The sequence below is a fragment of the Nothoprocta perdicaria genome, unplaced genomic scaffold (genome assembly GCF_003342845.1).
Source record: "Nothoprocta perdicaria isolate Ctin4 unplaced genomic scaffold, notPer1 scaffold_65, whole genome shotgun sequence".
Classification (NCBI taxonomy): Eukaryota; Metazoa; Chordata; class Aves; order Tinamiformes; family Tinamidae; genus Nothoprocta; species Nothoprocta perdicaria.
Genome location: NW_020455921.1, coordinates 2,760,700 through 2,773,150, shown reverse-complemented (window position 1 = coordinate 2,773,150; position 12,451 = coordinate 2,760,700). Strand labels below are relative to the sequence as shown.

At 37.9% G+C, this 12,451-nt stretch overlaps 1 protein-coding gene across 1 annotated transcript in view; it reads right to left on the bottom strand.

Annotated features, from left to right (window-relative positions):
• Positions 1-12,451, bottom strand: part of TCEA1 (transcription elongation factor A1) — a 25,904-nt gene that overhangs the window by 8,228 nt on the left and 5,225 nt on the right. The window contains exons 3-5 of the mRNA XM_026050090.1: positions 9,294-9,399; positions 1,396-1,483; positions 332-480 (exon numbers count right to left, since the gene is read on the bottom strand). Coding sequence (XP_025905875.1) covers positions 332-480; positions 1,396-1,483; positions 9,294-9,399 — 343 coding nt within the window. The remainder of the gene's footprint in view (positions 1-331; positions 481-1,395; positions 1,484-9,293; positions 9,400-12,451) is intronic.

Sequence of the window (12,451 nt, the reverse complement as noted above, 5' to 3'; positions counted from 1 at the left end):
AAAAAAAAAGATTCAAATGAGGCGTTATGGAGGCAATATCCTGAAAAATACTATGAAAAGAATGAAAAGAAACTTCATTGTAGGAAGGACATCAGACTAATGGAGGCTACAAAGTGCCCTGTATCACCAGCCACCAATAAATAAATAATAAAAATCAGTGCATTCCCATCGTTGCAAGGTTGCCCAGTATTTGTAATTTGGATGAACGTGCAAAACTACCCTACAGATATATGTACACAAATGGACATAATCTGAGGAAAAAACTGTGAGGGTTGAGGGGGCAAGGCTGAAGTGGAGAGGAAAGGGAACAGTCAAATTCTGCAAAGCTCACCTCCTGTCCTGAGCGCTGCAGAGAGCATCTCCCTGCACTTYACTCGTACAGAATCCGAAGTGCTCGGAGCACGGGGAAAAGAAGGGATGAAAGAATTTGAGGGAGCATTACCCTCTTCCTTCCTGCTGCTGGAATTACTACTTGAACTGCTAAAAAGAAGCAGAAAAAAACATGTTTTTTTTCCCCCATCAACAGCTTAGTTCCAGAGTAAAACAGAATGCTTGAGCTACATCCATTGRACAGTAATGAATAAAGAGAACACAGATCACATTTTTAAAGTTATTTAGAACTCTATTACAATTCATCAAGTGTCCTTGAAATATTCACCAGGGGGAATTCTATAGAGACAGATTTTTTGAACCTCTATATAGAGGATAAAAACTTAAATTCTTAGTTTTCTCTGATGTGCATGAACAGGAAACTTTTATTCAGGGTCTTTTCAACTCACACCGGGACAAGSGATTAAAGGTGCAATTTCATTTTGAGATTCACTAAAAGCACAATTGCGTGAAAAACCCTACAGACATCTGGATACCATTTTGCAAGTGTTCTTCAGTTCCTAACATGTCATGAGCACAGGCCCATTTTTCTGAMGACATCTCTGCATTTATCAACGTGCAAAATAAGATGACATTTATTAGCAAATGCAAACAGAAAAAAAGAAATGCTAAGCCTCTAATATATATAATTCTACCAGAAAATTGCAACTAGAAGCTGTTTTACAGTTCCAAGAACTCTGCAGTAGTACTGAGAGAGAAAAGTATTTAACAGAAAAGACAGCCCCAAAAATGCTCTTAAATAGCCTGAAAATCACAGGTCAAAATATGAAAATAAGGGCTTTTTTTTTTCTTTCTCTTTTTTAGTGTTAGCAACAGCATGATGTACTTCCCTGACAAGACAGCCTTTCTTATACAACAGAATGCATTCAACAGAAAAATGCAAAGACTCCCCGTATTACGACAAATATGGACAAAAAAAGTACTTGCATATACTGGTTATTTCTCGGGCTAGTGCTAATTTATATCTAAGAGAGATCGGCTGTAGGATCACCACAAACATCACACCTTTCTTCTCTTGCCTCGGGGCTGCTTTGTGAGGAAGAGGCAGGTTCCTTTTTCTTTTCTTCAGAATCTTTATCAGTTGAAGGCCCATCTGGAAACCAAAAATAAATAAAAAATAAATCAGATATTAAAACAGTAATTGTTTTAAAGCAGTGGTAGAGTATCTTTGATGGYTTTTTTCTGGGCCAGTTCCACATTTCTTTGACTTCCTTTTGAGGTATAAACTCTTCCCTGCTCAGCCAAATGACAAGTGTGCTTGCACTTCAGATCAAGTCTAGCACCTACTTCAACAGACAGAGAGGGCCTGACAAAAAACCACACCTCTCCACTTCCCCTTTACCTGCTGTGCTKTGGGGAAGACAACTTCCTAAACCATCGCACGAAGTCTCTACAGTTTATCCTGCATGCAATAAATCTAAGTTCCCACTAAATGCATCTCGTTCTTTTTTAATTATACTCACTGGATTTCTACTCGAACACTAACAAAAAGAAAAAARAAGTTCATACACTTTTTGAAGAGTTCTCTAGATGTGCACTAAGTAGCTTCTGTGATTACTTTGAAGTCAGCTGCTTTAATGTTTAAAAAGACTTTAATTTGTCTTCCCTAGATGGAATATGTTTAATGATAATTTTTACAACATCTGAAAGAATAAAGTCTGTCATTTAAAAGGGTATCCACAACATTTACCTTCAGTCTAGTGAGAAACACAGAGATAGCCTGTTATCATAAAGAGGAATTCAGAGGGACTAAAACAAGCTCCTACCCTGACTTGCTTCCCAGAAAAGGTGACTCCCCTCACTGCCTATGGAGAAAGCTTAGTGAGTGGCTTCAGTCACCTTAAACTACATTTTGTGAATTCCTCTTTCTCTAATCCTTCACAAACCTGACATTATGTTGTCTTCTCTTCCAATCCTGTAGATGGTATTATCAATAAAGACATCTACCACAAATTTTAAAGAATATTCAAACCACACCAGGCAAAACAGGAAAATCTGATTAGGCTCAAGTCTTTCAAATGGAGATGTCCTAAATTAGATACCTAAATCCTTGCTTAAACATAAAAAAAACCCCTACAACAAAAGACAAACAAACAAAMAAACACCACTGTTTTTTCARTAGGYCCCAGTCTCCCCCGCTCCCAGGGTGATGGGCTCAAGTGGTTAGTAAATTGTAACTGTGAAAGAAAAAACATGAAGGCACCCGGGCTGAAGCAGAGGCCCCTTCTAGTGCAGCTACACTGTTTTCCAGAACCTGATACCTCCAAGATGCCTCCAAGACAGCTAGTGAGTCTGAAAATTTCAAATCAGTTTGTCTCAAAATTTCAAACAAAAATAACTACTTTAAAATGATGACAGCAAATGAGCTACGTACATAACATAAAATTCTCTATCATGCATGTCCACCATTGCCACAGAGAGTATACATCTGAATATGCACATTAAAATTGGGATTTGTTTTCTGAGTAATACACATTTTAGGACTTGTAACAGAGAACGTGCTAGACTGATTCAGTTATAACATTGTTTTCTTAATGAAGTGAGTTTTTTTTAATTAATGGTAGTAGATTGTATTAATATCTTTAAAAAGATACAAGGGATATTTATAAATCCTTTTAAAGACTATCCATCCAAATGCATCATCGGCATTTCTTTTTTTTAATGAAGTAGTCTACCAAGGATTAAATACAAGGTTACAAACAGTGGGGGAGGAAATCTTTGAACTGTAAATTTTTCAAGTCTGAGGAAATATTGTGGAGAAGTATCCTTGTGAGCTCASCCAGGGAGCTCTTCTCAGCGGCGGCCAGTGACAGGAAAAGGGGMAATGGGTACAAGTTGAAACACAGGMAGTTCCATCTGCATGTGAGGAAGAACCTCTTTCCTGTGAGGGTGACAGAGCCCTGGAACAGGCTGCCCAGGGAGGYTGTGGAGTCTCCTTCTCTGGAGGTCTYCAAACCCGCCTGGATGCCGCCCTGTGCCCCGTGCTCTGGGTGYCCCTGCTGGAGCCRGGGGGTTGGACTAGAAGATCTCTAGAGGTCCCTTCCAACCTCAACCATTTGGGGATTCTTATGTTGTTTCTAAGCTATCTATTTTTGAGAAAAACACCTAGAGAGACAATACTAGACTGCTTCTTAATCTGACCGAGTACAACTCAGATTTAAACAGATTTGAGGTTTGTTTCTTTCAGATACTTTAGTGTTTACAATACTATTTCTGTACAGATGCGCATACAAGTTGTGCATATTAAAAACAAGCCATCACAGTAATTTTGTGCTGTCTGAAACAAAACGAACACGAGACATCTAAGCTAGGTGCCTTAATAAGGGGCCTGACCTGAGAGGCGGCAGCAGCAGGCAGCTCCGGAGGAGCCGATACCGCAGCTGCCTCCTCCCGGCACGGCGGCGGGCGCAGGAGGCAGGAGAGCAGCAGCAGGTCAGGGCAGCGCGGCCTGCGCCGCCGGCCCTCAAACCAAGGCCGAGCCGCTGCCACGGCTGGACCGTGTCCTCAGGACGGCAACTTCTTAAATCACTTGAGAAGAATTACAGATTGTTTACTCCAGTTCCAAAATTGGAGTACACATTTATAACATTAGCAGCTAATTGCTGGAAATATTTTCCCAGCTGTTTAAGTCTCTGTTTTCCAATTTACACCCCACAAAGGTGAGTGAGGCCAAGCAATCCAGTGTCAAGCGGTGTTTTTTCCTTAAACTCACACATCAGTAAGGATTTTTTATTAAATATTGTATCAGTGAAAGAACATTAGCCAATTAATTGCTAGATCTCACATCAACCACCTTCTAGAGAAAGGTTAAAAAATACCTATTCCTAAGAAATTAGACCTTATGAATTAACTACTTTTAGATTCCAAGGGAAGGTGCTAAGTCAATGGCAAATGGTAAGTAATGGGGGCTAAGGAGAACCACAGAAACTCTAATAAATCAAGATGAAAAAAGGCCTTCTGGAAAAAGTATTTAGAAGTTTGCAAGCTCAAAAGTGACTCACATCAGAAAAGTCTGGAGCAGTATAAAAATATTAAGATAATTTATAGTTGTATAAACTCTAAGAWGGGATCATGCCTCTTTAAAAGATCTTATTATATTTTAAAAGATTCCAAACTCTTCCAGTGAAATAATCTCTCCAGGGTCAAACAAAACAAAGTTTTTCATGTAATAATATAAGGCCAGAGACAAGATGACTAAGCTAATGTGGATGTTAGAAGCCATTAGTAGCTTCACTGTAGATTTTCATTTAGCATTATTACATATCTAATGAACTGTAAATCTAGTATTATATATACAGTGAAATTGAGACATCTACTAGTAAAAGGGGGAAGAAAAAGCTAATTCAAATGTATTCATTCATAAATTTAACTTTAAAGAAATTTAAAAAAGATGTCTTTTTCCTGAGGAGTTAATTAAAGTTTGATATTCCCTTTAAGTATCTGAGAGTTTCAGTCTGTAGGTTGCCATGAGATATTAAGTCAGGTACCTCCATCAAAACTTGGAAAGTTCCACAAGGATTCGGGAATAAAATTAACTAATTTAAGAGAAAGTAATCAAGAAAAGGTACCAGATGGCAGAGTCAGTGATTTAGCTGTGATTCGCATTTTCAGTAATGCGTTAGTCCCCATTTTCAGACTCTGAGCAACAATGAGATCGAGAAGCTCAAGTAGGTATGTTTGGTACCAATTCTTCTGCTAGATACAGTAAGACTTGAAGGTAAAAATCAAAAAAAAACCTTCTTGGTATTAGCACAGGCAGGAGGAACAACTGAATTCTGCAAATAACCCCCTAAAATGAGGCACTGTTTGCCTTTTGTTTTTACAGAAAGTGACAAAAAGTGCGTGACACATGAACTTGCCACATGATTTTTCCTCCTTCATAATGGGATGTAGGTATGTATTACTACCTTTTCACTGACGATCCTGACAGATTACAGCTCTGCTAATTGCACTCTGAATAATTCCGAATATAAATCTGAGAGAAAGTTGTATCTAAAGATCACACTYGATTTGGAAATTGAGATATTCTAAAACTATTTTTGCACAGAATCACAGGTCTCTCATACAGACCTATACAGATACTATCAGTAGTAAACAATATTCCTAAGTACTGTAATTCAGGATGTTCTTGTTTTTCCTCTTYGKTTTTTTTTTGTATTTTTTTTAATAACGTAGTAGAAAAAGTAAAACCAGAACGTTATTTCATGCCCTTGAAGAATCTGACTGAGCAACAGCAGTAACCTGTACCTGTAAGAGAGCCCTAGACTGCACCAGTTCGATCCAGTAGAATCACAACCAGGTTCAAAATATCAGAAGATTTTATACATAAATTTGAGTAATGATACACTTCTACAGAGCGTGGCTGGCACTATCTTCTCTTACCAACATTAAGCACTGAGGCATTCTTTCTTAAAATTACTCAAGGCATGCATTTTTATAAAAGGGACAATTCAAAGTGCTCTTGGTTCAATTTTGAGCTTTTATCACCAGCAACATATGATGACACACATTTTAACATCAGTTTATCATCCAGTCATGTTGCATTTCCAGCCCAGTAAATAAACCCTGGAACTGGGTTTACTTAGCCAGAAGTCTGGACATTCTTTTTCAGTGTATGCTCTTTGAGGTCAGTAAGCATTAACTTGTTATGAAGAGTATTAAATGCCTTAAAGGAAGCCTTTTGGGATGAACACAAAGAAACACACCTTATAACCAATAACCTATTTATAACCTCCACAGCATAACTGTATATAATATAAATACATATGGTATATGTGTACGTATATTACCACACACACTCACTTATTTGCAAATTCCATGTCACTGTCTGCAAATCCCGTGTCACTATTTGCAAATCCCACGTTAGGACTGAAGAATATTTTATTCTGAGAGTAGAATTTGCCTCTTTACCTGCTTCCTTACCTAAGTTGTGATCAAGTGGGCCACACAGTTCCCTGCTTTCGCCAGGGCACCTGAGGACCTGATCCTGCACCGCCAGCTTGCTCGGTGCCAGGCAGCTACGGGCCAGCTTCTCACCTCACTTAAAACCCTCTGCAAGCCGGTACGGCTCGAATCCAGCCATAAACATCTCCTATGATCTGGTGATTTCAAACTTCACTTGACTTCTTCTCATGCTACCCATGCATTTTTAGAACACAAGTTCCCAAAGCATTCAACTTGGACATTACCTGCAGCCTGAACAGAGATTCTTCCCTAAATTTAAAATGTCGTTTATAAAAGGAACTCACAAAGACTTCAGCTCTCTGAGTGCAATGCTTGCAGCGATTAACAGCTGCCCRCTTCGGGTGCCACCTTTGATCCATACCATTTTACGTGCTACTGTAAACAGCATAAGTGAAACTGATTTCTCAAGCAGCTCAACATAGGGTATTTTGTAGTCTTCTGAGAAAGACAAAACTAATGATAAAACAGAATAAGAGGGCTTTGTAAGACTCCCATCCATATTTCAAATAGCCTAATGCCCTATCTTCTATAGAGGTGTGAGATTTTAATTCTAATAAAATAATGAGGAAATGGCAGTGACACAGAGGCAAAATATTTGCCCTATCATGCTTTAGTATAAAGYGTACATTATGATCAAGAAGAATTTTCGGGCTTCAATTGTTTTTCAATATTTGCTATGTATTTTGCAGTTCCTCAGACGTTTAGCAGTAGTTGCTGCAAGCAGCCTTAACGTTGAGTCTACTGTTTGTCCTAGGACGAGCGGAATGCAGCAAGCCATTAAGAAAGGAAAGTTCCACCTTTCCCTATTGAACGGTGCTGCCACAACCCCTGTGCCGAACACAGGGATGGCAACACAGGCTCCATCAAGGAGCTGATACAGCTGAAATTCGGTCCAGAAGGAAAACATAATTCTTAGTTTCTATCTGCTCCAAATTACCACGCGGCCACAGGATCATTAGCTTCAGCACGGGATGGAGASAGAGTGTGACGACCAACACTGAGCAGCAGCAGCCTGTGCTTGCACAGGCCTATAATGATCCCTATACCACAACCTTATTCTACACTTTGACAGCAGGAACACCTTTTAGTTCTAACATAATGAGGACAATTCTCTGTTCATTTCAGTGAAACAGTTTGAGCAAAGAACAGTCAGCTAGAGGTAGGAATATACTCTGACAAGTTYAACTGACTTAAATATGGGGTTAAAGAAAAACAGAAGACTATTTTTACTGTCTCTACAAATCAATAGCTACTCCTTTGCTCAATGGTTGCAGAAGAGTTAGCTCAAATGAAACATTATCTAAAATTATTATCAAAAGCTCAGTATTGTTGAAAAAATAAAAAATAAAACCAAAACCCAGAATATTTTCTCCATATTAYTGCCCCAATTAAACTGAAGGGTAAAATTAAACTGAAGTATCAGGACTTTTTAATTCATTATATTTTTACTACTTAAAAAAAATGTTAAAGGATATATGAATCTACTTAACTGGGTAGCACAGCTGCTGCCGCTTTTAGAAGTATTTAGAGTACTTCAAGTGAAAGGCAGTGTCTCTATTTCTCCAGTTATACATCTTATCATTTTATCCACCACATATATATTTGACTGCAACCCTAGATCTGAAATTTAAACATAWAAAGTATGTGATTTCTTACATTTACCAGTAACTTTCTATCAGATTGCTAGTAAAATACACCTTTAATTTATAAGACAAATCACTATCATGATTTTAAAAAGTGATGTAACAACATATCTAGAATTATCTAACTTTAATCTCTAATACTAACTTACTTAGTGTTAYCTAACTTGAAGCTAAGTTAGCTTAAGTAGTATTACCTAACTAAGTTAGGTGAAGAAATAGCTCTGGCATAAGGGTTGCTGCTTCTTATTCAAATACAAAAACTGTACGGAAACACAGTACGAAAGCAGTCACAATTTATCCATTTTTCGTCCAGATATATGCTGCCAAAGGGATAAGGTCATTTCTACACCATTTACAGTAGTAAAGTATTTGATAAAACACTTTATAAATGATAAATTTGGGCTGACCTCAAATGTTAGATTTTAACATTTCCTGATATTTAACATTTTCTAGATAGAATGTCAAATCCTGAAATTTGTAGAAATTAATAAAATCTGGTTTCTACTCTACAACTTCAAGTTTTCTAAACCTTCATCTAATGTATTTGAAATGTGATATGAAAAGATAGAGTACACCGCAATGATATTATGAATCAATGAACAAAAATATGTGAACTACTTCAAGCTTTGAGTGTTTCCAACTGCATTAAGCGCACCAAAACAACCTTGAATAAACACACACTAACAGAAAGGATTTCTTAGCTGCATTCCTTGCTTACGTGGGAAATTAAACATATAATTTTAAATTGTGAGTTAAACTAGAAGATATTAGAAAGTATAGATCTACTCAGAGAAACAGTTACCGACTTTGAAAAACTCCTACAATTTGCAGGTAACTTTTCGCTTTGCTTCTTCCCTTTCACAAAACATTTTATAACCGACTTTCAAAACCTCCAGGCTTCTATGTAAGATTCTGCACAATCTCTTCAGGTTACACGTTACACTTGACAAAGGAAGTAGAGGCAAGAACAGGCTCGTTAGMTGTTCGTTCCACTAGCTCAGTGGCAGGTAACAAGACTTCAGAACTGAGTCATGTCACAAAAAGGCTTTTGCTACTGCTTCTCAGTCCCAACAATTAAAGTAGATTGACTTTGCCTCTGGACACACTTCACAGTAGTGCACAGGAATGGTGATAGTCAAAGCAGGAAGGAAAAAACAAAATCAGTGCAAAAACTTTCAATACTAAAACAGGAGCCCAGATAAATTTAAAGAAAGGCAGCAACACCAATTTAAGACTGTGTATAGTCAAAACATGCAAGTGCAGTTTAAAAAGGAAAGGAAGTTTGTGCTGTCATACCTAACAGCTTCTTCCAAGACTTGATAAGAGACTTTGCTAAAGATGTAACTTCCTCATCTGTGCTTTGCTTGCGTATTGCGTTCACTGACATTCCAATTCTGGTAGACTGCAAAAGAAATAAAAATGTACATCATAAATTGTGACATGTAGATAAAACTTTTTTTTTTAAGAAGTTATTTTATCAACTTGTGTATTTTACAAAGAAATACAGCAATACTAACACTTGCCCTCTGCACAGACTTTTTTTCTCGGCAGGGAAGCAGAACATTAGGAGAGTCAATCAAAAGATTTTGCTTCTCAATCACTGCAAAGAAACTCTGCGGATTGACTTACCTACTTGTTTTTTATTTATGACATTCAACAAGTCTAATAATGTAAGAATCCTATGTAACATTACAGTTAGGGTTCTAACCAAAAATCTTAATCTTCTATGGAGAAAACAAACTAACAAAAAAAATAGGGTTGTATTTATGTTGTGGTTTGAGAAGAAGCTTGCTAACTACTTCAGTCACTTCAATATTCTTAAGAGTTCCCATTCCTGCCTGTGAAAAACTGTTCTATCAGTCGGAAATAACATGTATTATATTCCTAATAATTTTGGCATCAGTTACTGGCAAAATTTTGGCAATCTGCCTTTAGATGGAAGCAGTAAGAACAGCCATCCCATTCAAAGAAACAATGTCAGTGACCAGTTTAAAACTTTGTCACTACTGCCCCCTCCAGAGTGACAAAGACAATCCACTCCTTTTTAGACTTCGAAGAAGAGCACACAAATTTAGCAACAAAAATTTAACAGACTTTAACTAATGTGTTAATATAACATGAACATCTAGAACGCTTACATTTTTTTAGTTTGGATGAGGGAAAATAAACCATTTACCAAAACAAGCAAGTTTTTATTTGACATCTTACTTTGATGACTTTTTTTGATTATTTTTAACATGCTTCGGGGTTTTTTTTTTGCATTTACTACTTACAGGACTCAAAAAATATATTTACTTCAGCAGTGATTTATCATAAATTGTCTTTTTAAAGGAAAACTCAAATCTTTGTGCCATACTAAAAATGGAAATTTGGTTCTGTAAATTACTCCTCCTAACTCCCATAGAGCACACTGTTCCGGGAACCACAGCTATGCTAAATGATGGGAGCTCTTTTAAAATATTTAGCAGTTGCTTCAATCCAAACATGAGTTTCTGTTTCATCTCATCAGATGCTGGGTTCAGGAGACGCATCAAATCACTTCAGGCCTGAGCATCAGTTCTTAGCACGTATTTTAGACTGAAGAAGCCACCTTTTTCAGCTACTTACTTGTAATTATAGTTTTTCAGGCCGGACTCTGCACATTAACAGCAAGCACCCACCAGATGCAGCAGCTCTTCTGCTCCCTTTCCATTTTCCCCTTCAGGGGAGAGCACTGAAGAGAGGCTACAGCAAGTGGCAGTGGAGAGCCAATTCTTTCTAGCATCTCCTCACCCCCTGCACAGCAAGGGTCTAGGGAAGAGCCAATAGCAGGTACAGGGTGTGAATATGCAGAATCTCTGAGTCCCACATCCACACACTGWCATTCTGCATTTCTTCCTTTACAGTTGCCTGCATATTCCTTTCATGATATACTTGTGCAATGCAACAACTGGTTGCAAAAACAGTCTAACTTGCTAGTCAACTCTGCCCTCTTTTGACACATCAAATACTTGTTCTGGGCAGTATGTTCAGACAACGAAGTTCAAAATGTGTTTTTGAACACATCAACTACTCTCCTCCATAAAAGACAGACAAAACTGCTATTAATCATTATCTACTCTCATTAGAGAAACAGGAAAATACCACCATACAAACACTATCTATGTAAGTACAACTCAAAACACAAAGTAATTTAATCTCTTCCTCTGATGACACAAGAGGAAAGGAACATGGTAACTGAAATCTTGGCTTTCTTAAGGTAGCATGTAAACATTGCTGATTTSTTTGCTTTAATTTAGAGCACTTGAGCTGGTCTTATCTAAAAACAGGGGAAGGAATAACTTCCCCATGTGCTTGCCTGCAAACTGATACAAGCAATCACAAAATATTGTTATGCTGTAAACCACTATTCGGATCAGCTGTCAGCACCTGACATTTACCAACTCTTCTAGTCAAAAGAACTGCTGCTGTAAGAACTGCTTAAAAACTGGAAAACTGAACTCCACTATCTTTGCCTAGTCCAATTCAACCTTCGGAATTACTTTAGCTCTGTGCCACTTTATAAATGTTTAAGTATATTAATAAAAAGTCTCTTCTTCAGCATGTCAAAGATAGCTTTGAAATGTTTTTCAGGTGCAGTTCCAAACATCTCTCCTATCTAAACCTACAGGCAATCTATTGTCAGGAACCATAGCTCTTGACACTTCAGATTTTGAACTGTTCTCTATCTATGACCAGTAGCTATCACTTAGCAAAAACTTGTGGCACAGGAAAGAGTCTTCACATGTCTTTAYTAATTTTGATCGAGTTAATATAAAATTACTTTGGAGGGGAAAAAACTACCACTGAATTACAAGGTAAACCTGACATGAAGTCCCACGACTTATTTTTTTCCAAGAACTTKTAACAGCAATATATTATGACAGAGATCACAGAATCACAGAATGTTCAAGGTTGGAAGGGACCTCTAGAGATCATCTAGTCCAACCTTCCCGCTCAAGCAGGCACACCCAGAGCACAGGGGGGTTTTGAAGACCTCCAGAGAAGGAGACTCCACAACTTCCCTGGGCAGCCTGTTCCAGGGCTCTGGCACCCTCACAGGAAAGAAGTGCCTCCTCACATGGAGATGGAACTTCCTGTGCTTCAACTTACACCCATTTCCCCTTGTCCTATCACTGGCTACCAATGAGAAGAGCTTGGCCCCTTCTTCCCTACATTCTTCCTTCATGAACTTATACATGTTTGTTAATCAGATATAGGTATAGAGATAGGTATAGGTGTACGAGTGTAAGCGTGATCATGCAAGTGAGAGAGTTTATAAGGATTCAAACTTCACATCACCTCCTACACAAGGGAATAAGAGGAGTGAAGTTCCCTATATAATTATTGCAATTATTAACACTATTATCTATTAATTGTTCTAACATACAAACACCTCAGGTTTAGGTGGATGAAAAGCATAGCCTGCCTGAAGA